This window comes from Apteryx rowi, unplaced genomic scaffold, assembly GCF_003343035.1.
Source record: "Apteryx rowi isolate R43461 unplaced genomic scaffold, aptRow1 scaffold_98, whole genome shotgun sequence".
Lineage (NCBI taxonomy): Eukaryota > Metazoa > Chordata > Aves > Apterygiformes > Apterygidae > Apteryx > Apteryx rowi.
In genome coordinates, this window is record NW_020451293.1 from 2,405,989 (window position 1) to 2,433,762 (window position 27,774).

General features: G+C 45.4%; 1 protein-coding gene and 1 long non-coding RNA gene across 5 annotated transcripts in view; one reads left to right on the plus strand and one right to left on the minus strand.

Moving 5' to 3' along the window:
* The window catches only part of HEMK1 (HemK methyltransferase family member 1), a 105,499-nt gene extending 77,746 nt beyond the window's left edge, over nt 1-27,753 (minus strand). For all 3 annotated transcript variants that reach the window (XR_003251799.1, XR_003251798.1, XM_026055080.1), the window contains exons 1-8: nt 27,682-27,753; nt 25,393-25,852; nt 24,820-24,911; nt 24,324-24,417; nt 6,685-6,837; nt 4,563-4,627; nt 2,077-2,126; nt 656-761 (exon numbers count right to left, since the gene is read on the minus strand). Coding sequence is in view for 1 of the 3 variants with exons in the window: in XM_026055080.1 (XP_025910865.1) it covers nt 656-761; nt 2,077-2,126; nt 4,563-4,627; nt 6,685-6,837; nt 24,324-24,417; nt 24,820-24,911; nt 25,393-25,683 (851 nt within the window). In the remaining 2 variants the exon portion in view is untranslated. The remainder of the gene's footprint in view (nt 1-655; nt 762-2,076; nt 2,127-4,562; nt 4,628-6,684; nt 6,838-24,323; nt 24,418-24,819; nt 24,912-25,392; nt 25,853-27,681) is intronic.
* LOC112960625 lies at nt 13,555-17,246 on the plus strand. Of its 2 annotated transcripts, none has more exons than XR_003251801.1 (4): nt 13,555-13,777; nt 14,755-14,901; nt 15,115-15,330; nt 16,439-17,246. It is a non-coding gene; the product is annotated as an uncharacterized LOC112960625 (long non-coding RNA). The 2 variants fall into 2 exon arrangements; XR_003251800.1 differs by having other exon boundaries at nt 14,808-14,901.
* Nucleotides 27,754-27,774: the final 21 nt, after the last annotated feature.

Here is a 27,774-nt window from a genome sequence, read left to right on the forward strand (position 1 = left end):
TTCTACAAGGGATCACTTGCCTTATTTTGGCAGTGCCGATAGCCAGGTTAGACTGCCTTCTAACCTAGCAGACCAAATTAGGATGTGGAAAGTTTAGCCAATTTCAAGGACAGAATCTGCTTTTGTGCACGTCTTGCACAGGGGTGGGCGCAGGACTTTGTCCTGACGTGCACAACAATCAATTCTGAGGAAGAGCAGCGCACACAGAGTAGTTCCAGATCCCCCAGAAGTATATTCAAGTTTGTGTGGGTTTGTTTAAGAGAAGTCTGTGACAAGAACCGGTCACATCATTTCCATCCAGGTTCTTTCCATCACAAAAAAGCTGCTCAGATTAATTACACTTTCTTTCATAAACTCATATCAACTATGACAAAAATGCCTAATGGCAAAAACGTTTCAAAACAAAAGAGTTTCGGATTGGAAACCTGGTAATTTAAAAGTGTGTGCTTTTTTCATTTTTATAAATATTTAATTTACTTTCATACTGTTTAGGGCCTGTCAGTAGTATTAAAGCAACGCTATACTATTGTATACACATGTATGTACACTATACCACACACACACTGCATGTGTGTGTGTGTGTGTAGTATGAAGAAACAGCATAAAAACCTTGCTTCAAAGAACCAGAGAAGGAAAATATTATTTGTCTGATTACCGGAGGATCTCTGGAGCCAGGGACACCATGTCTTCATGGAAGACATACGGTGGGTTACTGACTATGAAGTCCACGGGGCCCCAAGGCAGCAGCTGCTTGGCAGAACCTAAAGAAAAAAGTCACAATCARCTCTCACCCATAACAACATCCCTTCTAAGCTCAACGTTAAAATACTATCCCTAAAACAATGTGTCCTTCCAGACAAACACGCATGCACGTCTGGCTATGCAAGAGTGATGCAAAGCTAAGTACAGGCAAAATACTGTTTTTTTTCTTTTGTATCAACAGTCCCTCTTGGCCTAACATCTTACAGTACAGCGCTCTAGAGAGCTCTGTGGCCCCCTGAATCTGAATCAATAACAGGAACTTGAGGAAGTCCACATACACCTGAGTGGAAGTTTAGACTACCTGGCAGGACGCGTATCCTTCCTCTTGCCAAAGCTGCAGATGGGCATCTAAGGAGCAAAAGAGCCCGTCTCTCAGCAGTATCAACCATCTAAAGGTATGTTCTGCAGGCAAGGTTCAGCTTGCTCTGCTCCTGCCACTGTCCGGACTGAGGTGTACCAGCTCTGACCCAGACACCATGTGAGCATGCGCATGTGGCACTGTTCGCAGGCCAGCTTCTCGGCACAGGGCTTCCCCACGCAGGTGCAGCGACAACAGAACTACACGGCTTTTGGACTGGAGGTGTCTGTCTGCTAATTGCAGTAAGGGCAGCGCAACCCCAGATCTGTGGAGAAGGCTGTGCAGACACATCCCTAAAAAGTAACAGTGTCAAAAAACACACAGCCGGAATAGCGCGCTAATGAATCTGCAACACTGCAGCTCCTGGCCAAGCACATGCTGGGCACGTAACTGCCTAGCTGGAGAAGCCTCACCAAATGGCAGCTTCAAAGGGTTTCAGGCAGGGCCAGGGAAGAAAGAAGGTATCCTTCTCTGCATCTGACGGACACTCATTCAGCTCACCTAACTTCAGGTGACTAAGGCTGGGCATTCAATCTAAACTAAATGCCTATGCTCCCTCTAACATCAATGGAGAGACAAGCACATACACGTTTGTTTACAGCATCTGCGTCAGCATGAAATGAATTACTCTGTGTATATGTCTGYCTCTCCCCAGCAAAGTGAGCACGCACTGGGACTACCAGCTCAGACACAACCTTTAGACACCTAAAATCATGAACGATTAGTTTTTGAGGCACTTCGCTTGGGGACCTCTCTCAGCTGGAAACCTCTGAAGGGAAAAGCTCACTTCTTACTGACCTTTTTCTTTATTACTTCAACACCCTTCTTACCCCTGCATCTCAGGGCGTGACCCTTGGCTGTCTCTCATGCCCACCTCCCCTCAACAAAGTTAAAAAAAAAAAGAAAGAAAAAAGGAAAGAAAAGAGAAAAGGAATTAAAACAATGAAAAGAATTACTGGATGAAACATCATGGTGGAGGATGTGGATCCGGTCCTGGAGTTGCAGCCTGCAGAGAATATTCCAGAYGCAAGAACAGAAAGAGGAAAGATTAGGAGACATGTTTGTGTGGATTTATGAACAGCACATTCAATAAACAGAACATTAAATAGAAAACATTACACCCTAAGTGTTTCCCATCCCCACTGACTGCAGCTGGATTCCTCTCAGGCCAAGCAGCGAGGGAAGTGTACAATCTGCTCTTTGCCTGGGGAAGAGCATTCAAAGCAGAGCTTACTGCACTCCCATGACTATTCCAGGGCATGGCTCCTGCGCATCCAAAACCTAACTGTGTACATTATGCTAGGCTTGATCATCTGTTGCCATACATACAGCTGTATTCCCCCACCCAGCTGCATATTAATTACATCTGCAAGGTCTCCCCCAGGTGAGCTCACCATACCTGCAAAAACCCCTCCAATTACTGGCTTCAAATATGCAAATCTGTGATATTGTAAGTGGAGACAATATACTCAAAAAATTGCCACATTCTTTCTTCACCCTCTTTGACAATCTGGATCTTAAAAGTGTTCTGGCATCTGAATATGTTTTTAGGCATCTATGGACAGTCACATTTGGATCTTGCATCTTACGTACCAATGTCAAGGTGACAAGATGTTACTGCACACTGTCAGGAGACCAGCATGCGCAGTGCAGCAGCATCCCCAAGCCAGACACAGCTCAAGGAGAAGGGACTCATTTAGGGACAGCTCCAGCACAGGCTGTTCAGGATAATGCACTTAAAATGCATACAAGGGCTTCTCAGATGCTACCTTCTAACTCAGGATCCTTCTCACCCCTGACATCTCTGTGGGCATTAGTTAGGAAATATGTTTCTGCCAGGGCCTTTCATCTGCAGCCAGACCTCCCCAGCTGCTCATGCCAGCAGAATCCCTGAAGTCACTAGAAGACACAAACACCTCTCCCTTCTGTGCTGAGTAAGCAAGTATGCTGGGTTTTTATTTATTTATTTATTTATTTAAGAAATAGGCCTATAAACACCTCAGTATTTCTTAGGGAGAATAGGTATAGATTTTGGCCAAGATTCTGACCTCTCTGACTCACTGTGCTAATACAAGATAGAAGAGTGTTGAGACTGTCAGACTGCCACAGTGCATGGCACTCACAGTGCTCCAGTCTGACCTGTCCCTAGCTCCTGGCTGGCTTCAGAATATGCTCCCTGGCAGGGGGAAGYGGCTGGATGGAGAACTCCTTAAATCAGAGGAATGCTGAGCAAAAGGCCCTTGATGCTGCTGGGACAGTAAAAAGAGGCCAGCCTGAAATTTGCCTTGGTGCTTGGTGGTAGCCTGATATTATAGAAGAGGCCACAGAAGCAGAGAGTGTGAGACACCAAAGGGACAAACAGAACCTCTAATTCTTCAGCTGTGTGGTTCACTCATCAAAATACCTCTCATCAGTTTTGCCTCTGGCTTTTGTGAGCAATGGCACAGGAAGCACTTTGCAAAGCTACAGAGGGACAAGGCTGGTCAAAATCTGCTGGCAGAGGAAGACACCAAACCTCCCACAGGAGGTGTCATTCCCTGACCACCAACAGCACACTATGGCACACAGCGGGTCTCCCCTGACACCCCATCCCCTGTCCTCAATTGCAGCCAGTGTCTAGAGAAATCTCTGCCTGGTTTCAAAAACACGTTGAGATTCTAGCTTTGGTGCTCACTACATTAGTGACAAACCAGAAATTCAGGTTGAACAGAATCAGCTCAGGAAGCAGAGCTGCTAGAAAGGACAAGGTTAATCTGATACAGAGCTTCTCTGACTCCAGCTCTTCCTTACAGTGCAGGAAGTCACAGAGCAAATACTGGCATGAGGTGTTTGATTCAGAAGCTCTGAACATTCAGCCACAGGGCAGGTGGCTCCTGCAAACAGCAGTGTGGGACCCAGCAGCACCATTCTCACCAAACCCCAGACTGTGAGGAGGATGCTGAGGGATACTACCATAGCACATCAGATTGAAGGTGCTATCTGAACGTGAAAGCTTATACCTAGAAGAGCAATGACAGAAAAACATGGCAGTAATGATGTAGGGAGCCAGAGAAAGAAAGGTTCAGGCTACACCCATCCTTAACCTCTTAAGTGACATATATATTCTTACTATCTGCAGGCTTATTTCCCAAGTTCATAAAAAAGAGATAAGGGTAGTGACCATGAAACACTTTGAAAACCCTTGGAAGACAAAGAGCACGACTGTTTATCTAGGCTGCTGTCTTGGCAAAGCGTATTCACAAGTCAGAGGAAAGAAAATAGTAAATATAAGCATTTTTTCCTGGATTCTTAGACACTTTGAGTCAAACAGTTAAACATTTGCTCGTTTCCAGTGTCGATAAACATGAATTAAGTGACCAAACCTTGAGGACTCCTGGTCTTTCTCAAACAACAATTTACCCCTCCCCCCCCCAAAAAAATAAAGTAATATTTGGGCTTCTACCTCTGYGCATTCTCCCTGGTGAGATCCACAGCAGCCTTCTCTTTATCCACGGCTATCACCCGGCTCTGGGACAGTAAACAAAAAACAAAAAACAAAAAAACGAGTATTACAACATCAAGGTTCCTGATTAGACATGCTCTGCCAAAAGGGACATACAACATAAAAACTTCACTGTTCAGTCTCAGCTCCTAACAGGAACAGTCCATGAAGAACTCATCTCAGGGCACAGACGGGATCACGAGTCATTTCTAGGAAGGCCACTAACACAACAGAAGGCACTCTGCAACGCTATTAGCACCTTACCAAAATAGACAGATTTCTGACCAAACCAACTCAGCTGACAATGGAGTCACACTGATTCACATCCGCCGACATTTTCATAGCTCCTAATAGCACAAGACTCAACAATCTGGCAAGCCAAAATCTGGGGTGGATGTCAGTTAAAGGAAGTTCAYGTCCTACGCTCCTGATCTCTAACGTGGACAGAATCCATCCCAGTAACACAACAGCTTGGACAGAGGTTCTGGCATTTTACAGCTGTTATGCAGACACTTTTTGTCTAATTACGCTACTGGAGCCCTCACAGTGCTTATGCCATATTCAGTGCTCAAGTATTTTAGAGTCCTCCAGCATATTATTAAGCAATAGGACCTAAACAGTTAGAGATTTGTTTGTTCTTCCATCATCACCTCCTTGCGAAAAGCACAGGCRAAGGCCTGGTTTGTTTTTGCTTTGCTTAATAGTTTTTAAACACAGATGTCGCTATGTATTTACATAGAAAAAGCATGCTGAAAGAAACCACTCCGTATTTGGAGATAATAGCAATATGTGGCGTGAGTGGCCATCATTCCTAGGGGAGTTCGTTTCACAGCCTGAGACTAGCATACACACATGTGAAGCTGACCCTTAACAGAGGGCATAGCTGAACCCCAAAATGAGAAGCCGCCAGTGCTTTTTCTTGATATTCTACTAGGGCCAAATTCTGCCTCAAACACTAGAGATAACACGGGGAGTGTAAACCCCACTTAGCCATCAGCATAGCTACCACCCACAGTCAAGGCTCCTTATTTCTCTGGGCACAGCAGCTTCTCCGTTAGCCAGCTGGGCAAGGAGTGTTACCAGTTACAGGGAGAGACTGACACAGCTGATTAGTCTGACAGGCAAGGAAAACAGCATGAAGCAGAGCTCAGAAAATCAGAGCAATTATGCTTTGAAGTCATGAAGCCCAAGCATTAACCTTATCAGGTCAACGGGAGGAGGAACACAGGTATCAACCTCCATAATTCTTACACACTGAATCATATACTTCTCCTCCAAGAGCTAGGGCCAGCCACAGCAATTCTTATTCATACCAAGGGACTGGCTGATCTGCAATGCTGAGGAAAAGGGACTATTTTTTCCCTTRACTACATGCRACAAGACCTTRGCTTCATTTCTGTTCTTTCTGCTCGYTAACAGTATCTCACTAAGCATGTCTCATGCCCCAATAATCTGAGGTCAGAAGGGCTTTGGTGACCCAGATCTTAGACTCCTTCCTGTTCTTTTCACTCTATCCAGAGGGTGGGGGTTGTTATCAGGGAACAAAAGGCTTTAAAATAGTGGTTTGGCAGTTGGGGCAATGTGACAGCTGCTTGTCATATTGATCCCAACTGTTGACATTTCTGTGGGAATCCCCTTCCTGTATTTATTTAGTCTTCAGGCTCAGAGACAAGATCTTTCAATTCACACTGAGGTTGTTTCAGAAACTGCTGCCACATAAAGTCAACTAAACAGAGTGTGTGCCCATGCTTCAGTGACTCCTGGTCCACAGCCCAGGATATTGGATTAAACCAATCCCAATCAGTGCTTCAAGCTAAGATGATAAAATTGTGAGCTGTAACAGCTGAAGAGCGAGTACATTTGCTTCTTCCATTCTGGCCATGTTTCTGCCACTCCTGCAGACAGCAGGGGACAGTGATTCTTAAATCTCCTCCCTCTACCTAGTGTGAACATACAGTGCCTGACTGCTGAAGTCCCAAAAGAGCAAAGAAGCTYGTCTGTGATGTCTGGATGAAGACTAGCACAATGGCACTGTCCTGCAGTATAGGCATCTACTGCACCATGAACATTCAAAAAAGCTCACCTGCGACAGTTTGCACAACAGACTCAGAGCAATTGCTCCAGAGCCACAGCCAATCTCCAGGATCACAGGATGAGGGGCAGCAGCTGGGGAAAGGAGGCCTGAATTCTTCTCATACTTCCGAGATCCTTCCTCCACTACTAAGGAGACAAGATCCTAACAAACAAACAAACAAACAAACAAAGCAACATTTTTCTGAAGGAGCTCTGTTTTGACTCACATTTATGCCTTTGTGGTCTGAGGACTGAAGGGGTTTAAATTTCTGTACTCTGTAGCCCAATTAAATGCATTTCTGTTGCTGGTTTTTAAAACACAGATGACAGYGATGGAGCTGACATGCCAGAAGTCACTTCATCTCCACCTCCCTACAGGCTGCTTTGATCAGTAACCAAATCCTCAGAATACCATTCCCCACAGATCCTCTGAGATCTCCTAGGACTGCTGGAAAAAATAAGAAACAGCTGGAGCACAAATCTTCTGTAACATTATTTTATTTATCCCAAGTTTCAAGCCTTCAGAGTTCTTAAGCCTCAAAATTTAAGATTTTTAGATATTTTTAGTATGGTAAGTAATCTGGAGGCAGAGGCATCATTCCTAGCAACATCTAAACCAATAAGCCAACTTACAGATGAAAAGCAAAAGCAATGAATTCCTAAATGACCCAAATGGGCAGCTCCTTGCACAGGTTTCAGATTGTGAAGTCTCACTACATTTTGTTAATATAAGGTGGCAATTTCATATAAAATCCAACACAAGAGGAGAGGTCTCAAAGATACACAATTAAAAGCTTTGTGAAAATGGGTGACTAGCTAGAAAAGAGCACACACGTGCCTCCCTCAGACTGCAACATCAACTTCCCTTGCTGCTCACTGGAGAAAGCCACATGTGAGAGACCTTATAAACACCCCAGGCACAGAAGCAGCTTCAGCTGGGGCTCACAACTCCTGAAACCTAACTGGGTTGCTCTCACATCACAACTCTGTGGAAACAAGGCCTTACTGCCTAGGGCACTCACACAACAGATAGGTCACTTTAACTTGAGAGGTCTGCTCTGGAGCTTCTCCTGTAAATCCAGAAAGCGTAGCATAATTCACAAAGAAAAAATGGCTTGATTTTGCTAACAGGTACAAATGAAAGACTTTACCAGGAAAATTACAGGCCTTCCACTTTTATTAGAAATCTTGCATGTTCTTGGCATAAGCAGGAACATCTAAAAGCAACAAGTTCTAGCAGGCAGGCCAGCTCCTTCTCAGTAAAGCACTGTTTACAGGAGTCTAAACTGGGTTTGCTTGTATTCCAGCAACTGCATAAGCCCTTCCTTGGATATAACACCCAAACCAGGGTACAGATACCTTGAGAGCAAAGCTGTAGAGTTTTTATGAAGATATTTGTTGCTGCTGGTCACCTCCCATGCTAGGCCTATTTGTACCACTTCAGCAAGTAGRGAGGGAGGTTGCAAACAGATGTAAAAATGAACAGCTGGGGCAGATGAGCTTCTCTGGAAATATCCACAGCAACAGAGCACCTGAGAGACACGGGCTGTTTTGGTCTTGAGGTTTCCCACAAGATGCGAATTGCTCTTCAGTAGATTAAAGCACTGTGCCCCTGCATGCAAGCACACACCCAGTGCTCCAAAACAGAACCGAAGCTTGCAYCGTTTCACCGTCCTGCATACAGAGCGAGGTGTAGTTCAACATTGTCTTGCCTTGGCCCCTCCTGCAAAACCAGACAGTTTTGAACTGCTCCATTTTAACAGAAAACCTTTGCTTGTAGATTCCTCCTGCTGAAAGAGCTTAAAAGCATAAGTACAAAGGAAAGATTTGGTTTATTTGAATGAGTAAGCACTCTAATTTATTCTAGTACCATCACTTCTTGTTCAGATCAACTTTCTGAGCCTTTTGCCACTTTCAACTCTGCTGCTTTGGGTTCTGCTGCTTTTCCAGTAGCCTGGCTCTGCCAGCATTAGCCTTTTTGGGCCTTTTAGCTACTTTCTCGGCTGCAGCAGCCACTGGCTCCTCAGCTTTCTTTGGTCTCTTTTTCACAGCCGCAGCCTTTTGGGGCCTTGAGGGGCTTTTTAGCTATAAGATCCTTCACGCGTTTTCACTGCTTTCTCTCACATCTTCTCCAGTTGTTGAGCTGGAAAGAGTTAGAGATGCCCATACATCTGCTCACCAGATATTCAAGCCTAACTTGACAACAGCCTTCTTCTCCATATTGTGCCCTCTGCCATCCACAGCTTTCTTGAATGCACTTTGTGCTCCTCAGAGGTGGGCATTACCTCAGTGATAAGCTCTGTTGTGCTCACACCCAAGAGGGAAGAAGCAACCCAGAGGCTGGAGAGGGCACTATTCTAGGGGGCCTCTCTTGGGAGCTATATCTTCCCCTGCAAAGCTAAGTTGGGTGACTGACACCTACACTAGCCTCAGCCAGCTATGAGGTTCCCCACTGCAATGCCTTGCCCTGGTTAATGTGTCTTTATTGGTACTGCACTCACAAGGGAGTTCTGCTCAAGACCTCCAAAATCACATTTTCCTTGTTGCTGCTCTGGGATTCCTTTCCTAGTCAATTATGGAAGAAAATGTTCTTGCACACTCACAGAGAGGACTGTGAGAAACCATCAGAGGACCACCAGGACTCAAATAGCAACGGGGCAAAATAAGTTCCTTATCTACCCAYGTGAAAGTGGCACTAGCATTTCAGCTAACAGCCCCAGATGAATCAGTCTGAAAACACTTCTGCAATGAAGACAGCCAGAGCCTGGTACACCAAAGCTGGTTTGGGATAGCAGGTGCTGATCATTCCAAGACCACAGGAGAACAACCCCAAAACTCCTCTCAACCATTAAATCATTCTCTTAAATGCCGGCAATTTCTGGTCAATTAAAAATATTTTTCCAGGAAATCTCTACAGAATCTTAGAAGAACCATCCTTCTCTGGGGTTGATCAGAGTGGCACAAGTTACAGATTCCAGATGTTTAAAAGTAACTTCAATACAGTAGAACTATTGTCAGGATTAACTTCCTTAAGACATATCATTAGCAATTTCAAGCTTGGAGCTTTCCTGGAACTTCTGCTTCTTATACTCTGCAGTGAAAAGATTTGTAGAATGCTTGCCAAAGTTCTTGTTTAAATAAATTCTGGTTCAATATTTACCACATGTATATTAAAAAAGGGATGTTGATATTCCTTAGGCTTTGTATACCCCTTCCTGATGCCCCTGGCTTATTGTTTCGGTCATTTCATATACCTCTTCCTGAATCAAGAATTAACTCTCTTATAATACATGTGTTTATCACAATATTTCAAAATTAAATGATAATTATCATAATATGTGAAAATTAAATGATAATATCATACTGCAACAACCTAAAGAAACTACATCCTTTTCCAGACATTAATGTCTCACTGCGATCAACAAATTGAATAGGTATGAAAATAAGTTCTTTTATGAAGTAACTTCCATTGGCAAGCAAAATGAAAGGTATGAAGATAAAGTATATATTAACTTGCAAATTAGGAAGAAAAGAAATTACTAGTACAGATTATTCCATACGGAATTAAAGTTTGCAACTACATACATATTGCAAGCAAGAAGACAAGACAAAACAGAATACACAGGAATAAGACATTTTGTACATCTTCATTGACTGGACACAATACCATGGTTCACTCTTTCAATTACAGCTTTCAAATGAAAAGCATACTTCCCCAACATCTGCAAATGAATCAGGAAAACCCAGCACTCATCATATAGAGCGGGTCAAGTTAGTCTATTGCCACTAGCTTTCCTTTCCAGAAATCATGAATGATTAAGCTATCTAAAATTGCTTTGAAACAGTAATCTTCAAATGGTTTTGGCATTTCTTCCATCTTTTGTGAAGTGATCCAGACAAAATCTGTACTTCTCCAGTTCTCTGAAGATGTCAGCACTGGAAATTGATAAGTTACAGCACTTARCAGAACCACTTTCAAATCTCATCTGGAAGATGAATTATTTCTGGCCATACATTATGGAGTATATTTACAGAATATTCTGCACCCTGTATGACAGGCATTCCCTACCTCTGTAGAAAATCTGTCTAGAGCTACAGCCAGGAGCAACAGAGAGACAGAAGGTGCTAAAAAGAGATGTCAGCCCTAGACAGAGAAACTGGGACAATAATAGATGTCCAAAGCCTGTGGCCATTATTGTGTAGGATGCCCTACATATTCTCAGACAGAATAGATTGAGAAAGAGAGGAAACAGCTGCTAATATAATGCCATTTTTGCTTAAAGCCACCTCAAGCCTCAATTTAGTCATCAGATTCATAACCTTTGGAATAGTATTAGGTAAATTCTCCACAACCTGGCAGTCTAAACTGAAATGGCAGGCCTTTCAAAAAGACACTATTTACAGGATTCAACACATGAGACAAATTTCCTCCRCTGAAGAAAATGTTATTTTGATTAAAACAAAGGCTTGACAATCAACGTGATTTTAGTGTCTCTAAAACAGGATAATGAGTTGGCTTGCTCAGGTACCTTGACGCTGCAATATGCACTTCAGTATCTTTAATATGCTTATCCTCACAACTCCCATTTTTCAGGTGAACAACTATAAAACAGCGACCATTCCAAACTCACAAAGGAAGACTATAGCAAAGCAGGGCAATGAACCCAGCACTCCAGAATCCTCATCTGCACCTTTCTCACTGACACTGCTTTAGATCCCGGAAATCAGTCCCCTGAACTCTAGTTAGGAGCAGGCAGATCAAGAGTCAGTGTAGGCAGTGTGAGGGCAACTCACCTCCTGCAGAAAAGCAGAAGTCAGAAAGATCAGTATCAGATTCCCACATCATCTAAACAAACAGTGCTTGACTGTTATTGAATTGCTTTTTTGTTTTTACTGCTGTATGTAAAAACTGTAAAAATGAAAAATTCCTACTGCTGTATTAAGTACAAATCATAAATTAAAAGTATCTCAGTAATGTGACCTGATTCCATACTTATCATGCTATTCACTAGACAGGAAAAATGCTCCACTGTGGGGTTATTGCAATTCATATTATTGCTTACAGTATGTGTCACTGTTAGTAACAACACAGCCCACGCACTAGGAGTCCTGCTAACCAGGGCTACAGGTCCTGGGAGAACTACTTTTATCCTGGAGCCGGGTGCACACATATGTGGGTACATGTGATACGCAAACACACATGTGTGCGAGAGAGAGAGAGTGGGGGGAAAAGGAACATTTTGAAGATCTTTTCTCTCCACTCTGTGCCAGCAGCAGCTTCCCCCAACAAAAGCCAGTTCTGGAGAGAGCGAAGGGACTGAATGACAGACAGACAGACACAGAGAGGAACTAAAATCCCCTCTCCCCTTTTGCTAGCAATGACATGAAGGTGGAAGGGAAGGAGGGGAACCAACAGGGCCCACACAAGACTCAGCCATTAACATCTGCTTTTGGGGGCAGATTGCACATTTCATTCAATAGATGGGTGTACAAAGGTTTTCAAAAAGCAGAGAGGAAGAGCTAGAAAGTAGGAGGGAAGAAAGGAGGAGAAGAGAAAGCAGTCCGAGAGAGGGGCAGGGGAAATAGGAAGGCCAGTCCTTGTCCCAGAGAGGGAAGGCCTGGAGACAACCACACGTCTGGGAGAACAGGGAGGCCTAAGGCACATATGGGAGGTTTCATACCAGCATGAAAAGCAGAATTTTCTTTTACCTCCATGAGGGAAGATCAGCTCCACCAATCCATACCAGGATCAGGAACAGATAACCAGGGCTGCTGCATAAGGGCACGGTCAGAAGAAGCAGACCTGAGGTGGATAACTCAACATAAACCACTGGCTCACTCAGTCACATGGAAGGATGAGCTCAGTAGCCACTGCTGTTCCTTGGAGCAAAGCTTATGTATGGCTAAAGCTGCCCCATAGCTGTCCTCTCTCTCCCAGCTTGCAAGATTACCACGGGCCTTTCCAGGGCCCATCAGCAAATGCCAGTGTGCTCTAGTGCCTTTGCGTCATCTGTTGAGGGTAGACAGCATCACAGCCAAGGCAGCAGGCCGGACTCAGCAACAGGGCCAGCTCACAGCTCTGCCAAGTTACTGGTGTGACTGAGTCCTGTTTTCTGCATATGCCCCAACCTTGTGCCCTTGCACAGCGAAGTCAATGAACTTCTCCTTCTCCCCCATTTTACAGGATTTTGTGTGAACGAATACTCAGGAGGATGTCGAGAACACCAGGAACCTCATTAAGCTGGGCATTCATGGAGGTGGTAAGCTAAGTGCAAAGCAAAATATCTGGAAGGGTTCTTACACTGCACTGGTGAAGACATCAATTGTTTGCTCTCCAGGGACCTAAGTTCTGTTGCTTACCACAAAATGGAGCAGGGAGAAAGTGGCAATATCCAGGCCCTGTATACTTTTGCCAGAAGACATCTAAAAAAACACAAAACAGGTGAAAAGGTCCATGGGAGGGAGAAGGGAGATCTSGTCTTGACTGGCAGAAGAGGAGCTCCCGGAGACTGGAAGAGACCTGTTCCTGGGGTTCCATGCAGGGGACACAAATATTTGCTTCCCATGCTACCTGATTTCCAGCATTCAGAGGTTCCCAAGCTTTTGTCACTTAGCCAAGCCACCCACAGCCTGCTCTCACCTTGCGCTTCCAGGAAGCCTTGCCTCACTGCCAGATTTGCCCTAAGTTCGCACTGTCATTTATTTGTTTTCTCATCTTCTCTGTTTAGTGAAATAAATGTGAAACTTTGCGAACACCTCCAGCTTCCCATGAGTCTCTGCCTCACCCATCCACCCACAACTCCCAGTACTCCCCCCCTGCCCCCAATACATGCTCATGTTCTGACAGGTTCTTGGTATTAGCTCCCCCTCCCTGCGGCCAGGTCTTTAGTTCACTGTATTTCTTGGAACTGCAGCTGCACAAAGAAAGCGCGAGGACAGCGCCTGCCAGCACCCAAACCACAAGCTCCGCAGCTGCACAACTCCAACCAGCAAACAGCACACGGTCAGGCAGCTTTCAGCACCCAGACAGTCAGGAGGAAACACAGCAGAGATTCTCACTGCAGAATGGTGGCACAGCTACAGAGCCGTGTGGAAGTCCAGAGGTGAGAGTCATGTGCCATGGTCCAACATCAGGGAATGACCTATCTGGTATTTCTGTAAGCAAAAGTACAAGACTAACAAAATGAAGATAAGGGGAGGTGGGGGAAGGCAAGGATGGAGCTCACAAATTCACTCTGCATTCCCTAAAAAGACCCTTTTTTTCCTGGCCTGCATGCTCAGGGAAAAGCAGGGAAGACACAATTCCAGGGATATGAGCCAAGGTGGCAAGAGGCTTTAACTTCTTAGGTTAGCAGAGGGGACAAGAAAGGCAAAAGATGCATGAAAACCTGGGTAACCTTCTCTCCCCTCTCACACACTTCCTGGGAATGTTTTACTTATCTGTGTGCTTTCCAGAAACTTCTGTTCTCAGAATCCAGGACTGTCCATAGTGCCTGATCTGATATTAACCAAATCACTCCTCCCCTCCTGTTTGCCCACTTGGCTGCCAATCAGTACATGACAAAATACCAGGAAGCCAAGCTGGAAACGTGAATCCATGGCAATGGCCACAGCAGACCACTACCCTCCATGCAAAACCAGGCTGCCAAGACAGCCCAGGTCTCAGAACGGGGGTGGGCAGGCAGGCTACGGCATATCTCTGTGTCCTGGGCTCTTCGGCCTGGCACCGCAGCAGGAAAGAGAAAAGAGCCCTCAAAAGCCATCTCACAAAGGCTGTTAGCCTCCCTCTCTGGGCTCTACAGGATTCTGCTGAGACATATACATTCCTGGAATGCAAAACACCAGAGTAACTCTGGAAGGAGCCACTGCTCCTGAAGGCAAAGGTGGCTTTAGGTGGAAGCTGTGACAGACAAACAGCTAAATGCAGGCCTAACACTGAGGAAGGGGGTTGGTTTCTCTGTCGCATAACAGGAGGAGTTCCTGATGGGTCAGGGCACAGGCCAAGGGAGAGAGGGGCTGTGACAGCATGCAGAAATGACTTCACCCAAAGGCAGCAACCTTTGCAATGCATTTGTGCTAGGCCCTAGAGAAATCACCACAGCTGTCATGTCTAAACTTGACCTGGCCCAACAGGGGCAAGAAGAGTGGATCAAAGGCATTGCAGAATGGCTGTACCCTTAGATCTCCAGCAGAAGCCTCTAWCCAGTCACATCTCTCCAGATGCAAGGTATCTTCTTTCTCTGCAGCTACCGTTATTGACTACCAGCAGGCAGAGCATCCAGGGCAGATGCCCAGCTTGCTCATCCCTAGCTCCTAAACTCTGTTTACTTGGATGTCTGAAAGAGGCAAAGGGGGAATATTCATTTTCCCCACACTCATGTGGGAATCCCCTCATGTCCCATCCATCCTGTTGCAACCATTCCATAATTGTTTTTTCCAGATCGAGTCCTGAATCTTGCTCTGACTTTAACTGCTGATGACCCAACTACTCAGCTGAAATCTAAAGAAGCCCTGTTTCAATCAGAAAAGAGAGATTAAAAAGCTGAAGACTTCATGGAGTTCTTTTAGGGGTACAAAATAAAAGCAATAACAAGATGGAGAGCGGAGATCTGTGAGAACACATTAGGGAAGTTCATTAAGTTAACCTGGGAAACAGGTTTGTGCATGACTTAAAAGAACAGCTGTTGCTTTCCCTGTCTTCAGCACAGATTTTAGCTTTAAATTTACGTTTTTGAGTCCTCCTGGCAATCACCAGCTTAGAAGCAACCTTCTGCACTAGCACAGCCCTTTTTTTCTTTTATAGAAAGTCAGAAGAAACTACTATTATAGTCCATCTTGGCCATTTAGCCAGGAATGACTCTATTTCTTCCTTCATTTCTTTTTGAACAAAAGCAGATCTGTCCTGATTTTAAAATATCTATCAACAGAGCCACCAAGACCCCTGCCATGTTGTTTCAGTAGTTAGTTACATTCTCTGTTAAAAACGTACACCTATTTCTAGCCTGCATTTAACACGCTTATTATACACTTGTCTATGAAACTGAAGAAACTTCTGTTATCAAATTTCTGCTCCCTGTGCCAGGTAAACCCTCAAGCTTTTCTTTGATGAGCTAGACAGTCTTTCACAATAAGGCAGATTTTTCTAGCTGATTAATCCACTTACTGGTTCTTTTCCAGACCTATTTTTCCTTCTCCTTCTTGGCCTGTCAGTAACAGAAGTGGGCACAGTATTTCAGCAGCTATCCCACTACTGCAGTATACAGAGATTATTTAACCCTACTATTCGTACTTGTGATCACCTTAGCCTTCTGGGCTGCCCACTGAAATGGGAGCTGATGGCCAACCATTTCCCATAAGAGCCCCAAATCTTTTTCCAAGTCCCTCTGCCAGAGGAAGCCCCTCAGCCACTAGGCACAGGCTGCGTTATTTGCCTGCAGGTATACGACTCCATTAATCACTTGTGCCTATCTTGAAGGGCAATTCAGATTGCTCTATAGCAGTGACAGGCCCTCTTCATCAATTCCCATCCCCTAGCCTCTGTGCCACAGCACACTTTTTCAGAAAACATTGTTTTCTTCCAACATACTGTTAAAAGACTACCTATCATACAGGCAAACTCTGATCTCTGTGAAGCTGCAACAGAAATGCTCCAACTTAAGTATATGGTTTTTTACAGCTACATTTTGACAGGTGGCAGTTAATTTTTGGTCCATTAAATAATGCTCTATTACCTTCCTGTTCGATACCTTCTATCTACATTTTAGGAAAGAACTTTAAGCCATGTACAAGATGGGGCAACATCATCCTTTGCTTTTCCCAAATTGGAAGCCAGAGACACAGAGAGAAGCAGCTTGCCTTTGAAGAAACAATCTCCTGACTCCTGACCCATGGCTGTACTCACTAGACACCTGTGGCCTTCTGAACTTTCTGAAGAATAACCACCTGTGGCAATAAAACTAGTGAAATGAAAGTAGATTCTGCATCAAAAGCTTACATTTAGCACCGATTAAAGCAGGAAACGTGTACTGCTTCAGCATAAAAAAAAATGGAGAATCACCCCAGCCTTGCAATCTGTACATTTGAATACACATGTCAGGAAGTAAAAGTCCTCCCTTTTTTGTGTGCTTGGCCTTCATGAAAGATTAATGATTATGCTAAGCTAGAAGTCAGGTTAAACTTCAAGAAAGGTTTCTTTGAGCAAACCTTTGTTTAAAAGGCTTTCGCAGAACACCCCAGCACAATGACTGTCATTCTGCTGACTGAAAGATGCAAGTAAACAGCAGTGGCTTCAGGGTATCACACATTAGCATGGTAAAAACAATCCACCTTGGGAAATAAATGCTTAAAAATTATAGGTGGAAAAAGTTTTATAAAGAGGCACAAGACTAAATCAAATGAGCAGGCAGCACTTCTGAAGCAAGGAAAATACTTTTCCCACTTACAACACAAAATTAGAAAGATTCACTGCCAATGTTGTCATGGAGGCTAGACACATGTACAGATTCAAAAAAGGATTAAACAAACTAATGGAGGACAGAGTCATTAGCGATTATGAAGCAGGACAGCCCCAAAGCCAGCTTTAGCTAAGAACAGCCCTTAACTGCTGACTGCCGAAAGAGGGGAAGATCCTTCCATACCTATCTATTTTATTGTAATTTTGCCCCCACTCTCTGCTATGAGCCCTGATCAGACACAGTATATTGGATTAGAGAGGCCAATATAGTCTGACCCAGTAAGTCTTTTTTTCGTGTTTTTATACAACCTTCRCAATGCCTCTTGCAGGAGATTGTGGCCACATTTGCATGATTAGTATTAAAAAACCTTCACTACAGAATGGACTTGCAATTTCTCTCCCTAACCCACCTCTCAAGCTAAACACACCTCTTTAACTTACAGCATGTTTTCTTGTGACTTGGTCACCACAACAAAGCCGAGACAGAAACATTTATGCAGGGTCTGAGCTTGTGCTGAGATCACAGCAGGTCAAGGAGGTGTCACCAGGGGACTCCTTGGTGACCCAAGGGTCAGAGGAGATGGTGGGACTATGACAAGCCCTTCAAGCAGAACTGGAGCTCACCACCCAGCAGCTTTCCCTCCAGCAACAAGGAATCCCACAGGTTCAAGGACCTGACTCTACCKACACATAACTACAGGGGAAAAAGGGAGATCATTTTTGTTTCCACTGAACAAATACACCTTCAGTTGCTTTAGAATGCAGCATCTGAGAGAGGAGGGGATCAGAACACACCAGAAATCCTGTAATAATTAACAGTGGAAAAATAGTTTCTAGAACAGACAGGAACTCCATGAACCTAAGCCTGGAGTGCCCTCTAGGGGTAAAAGACAGGTAAGCCGTGTACCCCAAACTACTTCCCTCGGAGAAATCCTGGACCAAACTAAACCTTTCCTTAATGAAGTTATGGTGAAGCTTAATTTAGCCTATAGTTACCTGGATAAAAAAGGAATTATCTATCCGTGGTTGACCCGAGTTCTCCTTTTCTTTGTCCTATTTTTGTCTGATCCACAATGCTGCTATGATGGTAACCCAGCCTGAATTTCAGAAAGCCGCACTTTGGGAAGACGATTGTTTCTTCTATGTTAGAACAGTGACTCAACAGTGGTGAGACAGGGATTCCTCAATATTACAGTAACATGTATGCAACTAAGATAATTCACAAGGCAGAACATCCCTGGATTTTGACTGAAACCTCTCCCCATCATGGAAGTCTGGCTCTGGCAGCTGCAGGTGTATGCCTGGAAGTTAACCTGGGGATCCCCTGCAGCCTCTGCACAGGCACCTTCCCACAGGGACTCAATGCAGCACTGGGTACACGAGGAAAAGGGACAGGACACTGGCTTCCACAAACCCTTGCAAATCCACTCGCTGCTTGTAGCAGGGAGTCCCAAAGCTCTGCTCACCGAGGGCCAGGTAATCAGAGGAAAATGAGACTGAGGGTTATGGAACTGAATTCTCCTGCAAGGCAATACATCTGTGCTCACAGATCAGCCCTGCACCCGGAAAGCTGCACCTGAGCACAGCTTTGTTCTCCTGCTCTTAGAGCTTAACCAAACCTGCCAGCTTTCCAATTTTGGCTCTTTGCCCTCCTCCCGCCACCCCCAATGCCCAAGGAACACAAGAACAAAGCCACGTGTGCTTGGGGAAAGAAAAAAAAAAAAAATCCTTGAGGGAGCAAATGGGAGCAGGCTCAGCTACCAGAAAGAACTAAATACTAGAAAAGAGGGGAAAGTTTCACACGGCAAAATTAAAGCAGACAATTGAGTTTCTCTCTTTGGATGTGTCCCTTTGTTCACAGTGCTGAAACAACGCTGGTAGCTTGTGCCATGTTGTGTTTGCCTTCACACCATTACCAACACACTTGGGATCGCATAGCTAGAGTCAGAACCCTTCTATTCTAATCATAGTATAAAACGTGTATGATAAAGATGGCTCTTTCCTTTTTAGTCTTTGAATTAACAGGCAGGAACATCTGCAGCAGTTTCATAAATATCACTAGGAAGCAAACTTTGCAGTTGCTTGCACATCTGCACTAAAAAGTCAGTTTAGGGAGTTACATTCATTGAGCCAGGAACAAGACATGCCACATGGCTTGTGTGTGCAGTCAGAGATAAGCAACTTGAACTTGGGATACCAATGTTGATAAAGAACTGCTTCCTAAAGACCTGGGATTATTTACAGGCATTATTTGGTGAAAATTTTCAGCACTATTAGCCTTAAAAATGCTACAGAGAGACAAATGCTGAAGATAGAGCAATGGATACAATTTAAACATTTTTCCAGAGGAGGTATTTCCACTACAGTTTTAAAGTCCAAGTGAAGTCTAGAAAAATTACTCTGATGAAACAAAGAACATGASCAAACCCCAGCCCAAACACACTACACAGCTCACAGCCTGCAATGACCGACCTAGCAGAAGGAAAGGATATGGACACCAACTCAGTTTTGTGTAACAGGTTATGCACAGTACATGGCTCCTGGAAGCAGCATATGCTTAAAGCAGTGTCCTGCCAGGTGCTGCTAAATAGCTGGATCTTGCCCCCTTGCTCTTCCTGTCCAAATAACCTCCCCAACATCAGATCACAAGAATACTATCTCTCATGTGTGGTGCCAAGGGCTTGGGGCAGGTCCCAGGTTTACTGTGACATGAATGGTTTTTTTTTCCTAAAGAGGAACAGGATCAATGCAAGCTTTACAACAGCCAACTGCAGGCRCTACCTAATACCGTTGAAGAAACAACAGGTTCATCCCTAAGCAGAAGATACCCATGGAGTCCGGAGCAGAGCACAGAGCACCTCACCATTCCTCCTTCATGATGAGGTGACAAAAAGTCTAGAAAAAACAATGAGGTTCAATCCTCCTGCTACTCCTTCCCTTACCATGATTATACTCAGGCTTCAACAGATAGATTCACAGCTACTTTCAGATGTAACGATGCCTTGGACACTCCTGCCCTCTCTCAAACAACAGCACAGGTTTCTGCATCCCTCACCTCTGGCTCTGACAAATACTGGTCTGATTGCTTGTGCCTTCCAGTTAAGTCTGGTAAATGAGATCAATATTGCTTGGCACCAGGACATACCATGTCTCCCCATAAATGAATTCACTGATCTGAAAAACATTCACTGGAAATGCAGCGAAAGCTTTGGAAGCTCAAAGATTTGTGTCAGCAGAGGAGCGGCCTTGGGAAAGGGTTAGGTGGCACATATTTCTTGCTGAAAAGGTATGTGCCAAGGTGGCTGAGGCCTTGGCTATGTGTAAGATTTCCTTGATGTAACCTAGAAGAAGGAATTTAACTGGTGCAACTCTGTTGGAATAAGGGTCTGTGCAAACACTCACAGTGCTCATCAACATGGGGAACAGGGCAGGGAATCAACCCGGTCATGAACTTGCAGCACAGTTAGTTTCCCTAACCCTGACAAAGCATTGGGAGCACACAGGTAGTTAGTGCAAGTCAGCTGTCATCTCTGAATTCATGCCTCCTTTAATCTGCATCATCCTCTCAGGAGAGACAAGTTCCTACCTTGGCTTAAGAGCGGCTGGTCTTGGTTACCTTTATGTCCCTGCAAAGAGGGCTTGAAGTGTTCCACTTCAGCATAAGATATATATATTTTTCCTCTCCAGTGAAGGTAGTCAAACACTGAAACAGGTTGCCCAGAGAGGTTGCAGAGTCTCCAGTCTTTATCCTTAGAAACATTCAACACCTGACTGGATAAGGCCCTCAGTAACCTGCTCTAGCTGACCCTGCTTTGAGCCGGGAGGTTGGACTAGACAATCTCCAGGGAGATCTTCTCTGAACCTTCCAACCTCTGTGATTCTGTGTTTCTATGAAAAGCTGCTCTAACACTGGAAGAACCACCAGCACAAGCAGCCAAAGCAAAGGTACTGCGCTGCTGCAGGAAGCCAAACACATTTAGCTGTTTGCTCAAAAGCCTGCTGGACTTTGAACTATGCAGAAAAAGCCTCTCTACTTCGCAGGTCTTAAGACCAGGTGATTCTTTCCTGATGTGCTATACGGTCTCAAGAGATGGCAGAAGGAGCTGGCTGGAGACTTCAGCAGAAGAGAAGCCACCAGACCTAGAATCTGCAGCCATTCTGAGAGCTCTGTGGCCTGGCCTCACATCCCCTGCCCCCCCCAGTCTCTTCATGCCAGGTTTATTCTTTATGTGTTCCTCCTCTTTGGCCTGGTTTCCTTTTCCCATCCCTTCTTCTCTCTTGCTATTTAGGTGATTTTCTCCTAACTAAGCATCCAACCACTCCTCCCTATGAAAAAGCCAAGTACCACCACCACCACCACCACATTTGCAAGCCTCTCGCTGTTTACCTGCAGGTTAGTACCATCCTGACCCTCCTTCCAGTTTCTTGTCTATTGCGACTGTTTGCTGAGGCAGGATAGCCCTGTTTGTAAAGCTGGTTGCCAATCAGGCTCCATTCCTGACCTATCATCATAAATTTCTAACCTTTCATAATAAATTGGATATAAATGCATCTTCATAGTAAGTTAATGAACGTATGAGTATCACAACTTATCAGATAAAGTTTTCCCACATAAGCAAGGATGGATTAAGCTGCTTACGCTAGATTTTTGCCCCAGGCTATGTTAAATGGTTTCAAACACTGCATTTCAGTTTGTGCCAGCAGAGATGTTTTTACAAAAATCATACATATGGGTACAATTATCAGTATTCTCTGGTGTTGACAATCCCAGCTTGTGCTGAACACAATAGGCCTTTGTTTGAAGCCTGGCACTGCACAGAGAGAGTTAGAGCACAGCACCAGAGGAAGCCCTGTCAGCAGATGTTTTGACTTGCAGAACACACAAGTTCCCCCTGGTTTTAATGCTTATGTTGCACCCACAAATTAATGGGGACTTAGAGGTTGGAAATACTCTCTGGAATCAACAAGAGCAGGACCACTGCTGATAATAACTAAACTAACCATCAGTGGGATCCAGCTGGCACAGCTATTACYTAGAGCTGTATCTCCAAACTTTATCATCACAGAGTGATCAAACCCAGACAAAAGAGAGCTCAAACCTTCTCTGGACACAAGTGTTATCATTATGATTCAGGGTCTAGGAGCCTCTCAGTGAGCTGTTGCTGACGCCCCACACCAAATCAAGACCCTGGTTCTGAATATTCTTCTACAGGCTGAGATGACAGGGTTTTCAAACAGTACTTGTTCTAATTTTCATTAAACTGGCACAAAGCCTCGCATGGATTTCAATAGCACCCTCTTCCTCAAAGTGCRTAACAGAAGCGAAGCAGGTTTTCCTTGACTTTTACATAACCAAAGGTGTCAGATGAAGGACTCTGCAGACTGCATCCTCTCTTTAGCGAGCTGCTGCTTTCCTCAAAGCTTCCCAGTCTACCCCTTCCCCAGAAAAAGCAGAGGTGGCCCTTGGGCCTTCAAGGCTCACTTAACCTTTGGCATCTCTTCTGACATTGTYGGTAAGGGACATTCCTTCTGAACGATCCCTTTTTTTCTTCTTACAGCATGGGCCCTGGCTTATAAAGACCTGGGGAGAGGCCCACCAATATACTACAATAGTCATCAAGTCATAGTCAAATAATAGAAGAAATTACTATGGAGACAGCTTTAAGCCAGCAAGTCCCCTTAGCCTTACCTTCTCACAAGTCTGGGGAGGTAAAAAGAAAAAAGGCTTCTGGGACTACTAAGTGGGCTATGGAGACTACTCTATCTCCAAAAGTTAACAGGCTCTCCAAAAGCAAACAAATTCTTGGAAGGAAAACAAAAAACCCCAAACCTCTTGAGGGCTAGTAAACATAAAGACTTCCTTGCTAGGCTGCTCTTGAGCTGAAAGCATGGCTATTATCAGGGGAAGTATCACTATGCAGTTTTTATACTTTTCTCTAGTGGCCAGGACAYTGGGCAAAATGGAGTTACCACCTGATCTAGTATGGTTGTCCTTTATAGTCTTAAAATTGACATATTAATTCCAGCCCAKGTCAGAACTTACCTGTGTGGAGCTTAGGAGAGGAAGCAATTGTCCAGTTTCCAGTGCCTTTCCAGAAACCACTGTGGAGTTAGACAGGTGGTAGGTGCCATTTCCTACAAACCTGTGCTGTCTTAATCTGCACATGGACAAGCAAGCTCTCTGGAGTCCATTACCATTTTCCAGTAGTAGCTTTCTACTAATACTGCCTGATCTCCTTAACAAATTTGGGGCAACTTCCGAATTTTTACCCTTGTATCCAAAGTACTAAGTCACTGGGATGCAGCAGCAATGTTTTTGAACTTCTACTAGAAGAGTCATTAGTATAGCAAAGAAAAGCATGCCAAGTCCTTCCATCAATGGAGACAGATCTCTGTGTAATCAAGCAATATGCTAGTGTTACCAAAGGCCCCAGACAAGAAAGAGTCTCAAAGGGGGTGGGGGGGATTGTGGAAACTGTTACCAGCTCGGACAAGAAGAAGTCTCAACAGGAGCCTCAGACAAACATACCCAAGGACACAGGTGCAGCTGTGACTGATACATCCTGAGAAAGTACAGATAAATCAGCAGAAGCCAGTTGGAGCCAAGATTAGGACCGAGACAGCTTTCTCAGACAAGGAAACGAGCCAAGTTGAGACCATGTATGGAAAAGGAGAGCAAAGTTTATGGGAAGTCACTGAGTGGCACCTCTTCAGAGACCACTAGGGACCACCAGAGACTCAGACCGCATGCGTAATGATTATGTAAATGTGGTAATTATTTCTAGGAAATAGAATGAATATGTATAATCATTCCTGGAAATTTAATGCATATGTATGTGATAGAGCAATATAAACTTTAGATGATGCGACACATGGTGTGCATGTTGGGTGGAGCTATCCCCCGTGCACCCGGTGCTGTAATAAAGAGAATGCCTGCTTTTTAATGCTACATTGGTGTTAAGGAGGTTTTTCTCCTGATTTTGGTGACGCTAGAACTTGCAACATCTCTCCTGCTCTGAGCCAGGAAGCAAAGTTCACCAGTATCAGTTCCAGACCACAAGCTTAAGATCCTCCCACTCTAAAAGAAGTGCAGAGTGATCAGACCTCCTCATCACTGCAACCTCATGATGTACAGGACCCATTCATAGCAATGCACTACACAGATTCAAGCCGCCCCTACCTCCCCACATTCATACCTCTGTCTCAGGCCGAGGAATAAATACTGGGGGTCTCATCTTCAGAGTCAGGTCCTGAAAGTCCCACTCGCCAAGAACATACTGCACTGGCATCCTGTGACAGGCAAAAGCAAGCAAGAGCACTTTAGAACTACACTGCTTAACACAGAAAAGCTCTCAATACCATACTTACCTCACTACTAACCATATAAMCCTTCTGAGGGTAGGCATATAGACATGTACCTGACTCAGACAGTATTGTCAGCTTCCTGCTCCTTCAAAACATCCCTTAAACCCTCTTTGTTCCCACGTGGGACAAACAGGTGATTTGCTACCTGAAAACAACAGCAAATGCCCTTCACCTGACTCATCATGTGAGACTGATGCAAGCACTAGCTGTTACCCTGACATGTCAGCTGCAAATGGTCTTCTGCCTTCTCTCTGCTTCGATTTTCCTTGTTGTATTAAGACTGAAGGAAAACCCACCAATAGAAGGACTGCAAGGGAATGCTCCTACCTTTCCAGTCGCTTGGTGCTCAGCTGCTGGATCTGCTCCTGCTGCACTGCTGTAAGTGGAGTGTAGAGAATTCTGGAGTTCAAGCTCTGAAACTGAGGATGAAGACACTTTAAAACCTGCCCACCTGTGCAACTCCAGTGTCCTCTCCCCACTCTCCTGAGCACATCCTCCAGGGAGACCCAGTAGGCTGACAAACACATACCGCTCGGACTCTCAGAAATCCCAGATGGCTAGTAAAATCTATCTGCATATTTAAAAACAAACCTATAAAACTACTTCTACTGTTTTTCAGGGCTCAGAAGAATAAGTAAAATGCAAGATTGATCAAAAAAGTCAGAGCATGGTATAGGTGTACATGTCATGGGTTACATTTCATTCTCTGCAAATAAAGCATTTGAGAGAACCCAAGTGCTTTAGTGGCATTAATAAACTACACCTCACAAGCTCTCCCATCTGACATAGGGAAAAGTCATTCTACCTGCTGTAAGCAGGGGGAAAAGAGGGGTAAGGGATTCAACCAAAGTTATAAAGTGAGAGGCACATGCAGACCTTTCCCTTTTCCTATTACTTAACTGTTTTTGCTCCTAGGACGAAGGACACAATATATTCACTGGATTCCTGTGCTTCAGGGATCCCATTTGTCTCAAACACCTTTTGCCAGTATTTGACCACATCAGTAGCAGTCACCAATCCAGATCTTGTGCTGAAGCTCTGCCTCAGAGACAACTGCTCAGGGCTGAGCATAAGAGTTTTAGTTTGACTCAATCCTGCTGAYGCACATGGAGATGAGAGACCCGAGAACCTCATGAGCAGTGGGTGGGTGAGGCATCTCATTGCTGCAAAGGCCACTTCTGGCTTCCACATGTGTTCCTCCTTGCTGTCAGCCGATCTAATCAGTCATGAGCCTCTCACTGGACACCTGGTGCTGCCATAGGCCACTGCAGTGAAAGACCAACTGATCATAGTTGGTGGAATCTTCTCAGGGCAGCGTGAAAACAACACTGGCATACAATCTCTGTATGGCTCTGCTGGCCTAAAGAGAGGAGGCAAGAGCACAGCATGAAGTCACAGGTGCCCCGACAGAACACAGACTGCTTGCCCAACTCATGACCCACAGAAACAAAACCAATTACTCACTTTCTAAGAGCATTACCCTAAAAAAAGGTTTGAGCAAGAGCTGAACAGCTCTTCCACTGGAATCCATTTCTCTGCAGGCCAGAACTGCAAAGAGGCCTGGCTGTGCCCTTGGCAAGSAAGAAGCAAGCATGACTAGAGGCACCTCTCTCCTGCCTGACCTTGAGCCCAGCGCACCCCAGACACACCAACTCTCAGCTCCAGTCCTTAGCTCTCCACCTCACTGGTGGATCACCCTGGCTCCCTGCAGGAAGACCTTCAGTCTCACCTAAGTTCTTTCTCTTCTTCCTCCCTCCTTTCAAAAACCTCAAGTCCTAGGCTAGTGGGTGCACTCACAGAAAACCTTCTTGACTCCCGTTCTCAGAAGCAAGACCCTTCCACAGTCACTACCCCCAGAGAACAGACAACAGGCTGTGGGGGGAGTGTGGAGGTGCTAAGAGCAGGGAAAGCAGAACAGCTCACGATAAGATATAACCAAGAGAGAGAAACACTTGAAAGAGTCAAAGGCCAGAGCAGGCAAACCCTGCAAGAGGGAAGTCAGTCTCTTATAGGAGAGAACAGGCGCAGCCAGACATAGAGGGAAGAAAAACCAAAGATGACTGCAGAGAGACACTAAGAGACAGAACTTAACAACACAGCTGTTGCACATCACACTTGGAGTTATGTTTTAATGGAGACTGTAGGCAAACAAAACAACCACCCCGCTTCTCTGCTGTGATCCACCAGAAGTCAAGACTCCTCCCTCCTTCTGACTCTCGGTTCCTGCAGCCACTATGGGTTTCCCTTACTGTCCATTCCTAATCCTCTATTGATGGCTGCTTTTCATCACTGTCCCAGAGAGCCCACAATCCCACCCTCTGGAAAACCACCATACAGCCAATGAAACACCCCTCCCGAGCAGCTGCCGTCCCCCAGGGATGGTGGCTCTCTGCTCCGTAGTGCTGCTGTGCAGCAGAGGGGAGCTCTGGAGAAGCCAGGCCAGCTCCCACTCAGGAAGATGCAGTGCACACATGCAAGCAGCCGCCCGGGGCCTGCACTGCCCCTGATGCATGGGGAGACCAAAGGAAGAGCCAGGCCTCCACTGCCCTTCTTTGTAAAACCAACCCAAACCAGAGAGGAGCCCAGGGAAGGAGCAGAGGGAATACCCCTGCAGCAAGTCTCAGACCTGGCTTATCTGACAGTTACTGCCACCTCCTGGTGAGGGAGTGGGTGCTCTAAGAGGCAGGGATCCCCCAGGTCCACACCTTCCTTACCTCCAGCAGCGAGGTAAAAGTAGCCCCTGTGAATACTTGCCTTCACGTTATGTGTAAGCAGCCTGCCAGTTACAGTATTTACAGAGCAGCTCCGGATGCTGCCACATGAGGAACAACGCATTAACCATTAGTGGTGTTAGGGAGGCAGATGAGACTGTAGTAGCCCATGGCTACAATAACGCTGCCACTATTGTCACTATTAATGAAGGAGGCTTCAGCTACTGATGTGGGTCCCTGCCAAGAACAGTCCCTGTACGCTGCTTCCCGGTTACAGATACCTGTCTGCACGCGGATAGAAATTAGGGTTTTTCTTCCCCTACAGCTCTGTGGTTTGAGCTACCCTACGTGCAGCTCAGCCCCAGGCGCAGCTCCCCGCTCACTGCGACCCCGCACACGCAGCGGCGGCAGCCGCAAGGCCCGGCCCGGCCCGGCCGGCTCCGTGCTCCCCGTCTCCCTCGCGGGGCTGGGTCCGTACCTCAGCACGGGGCCTCCTCCCGCGGCCCGGAGAGCCGCCCGCGTGCCGGCAGCTAACGGCCGGCTCCGCCCGGGCCCGGCCCTCGCCGCCCGC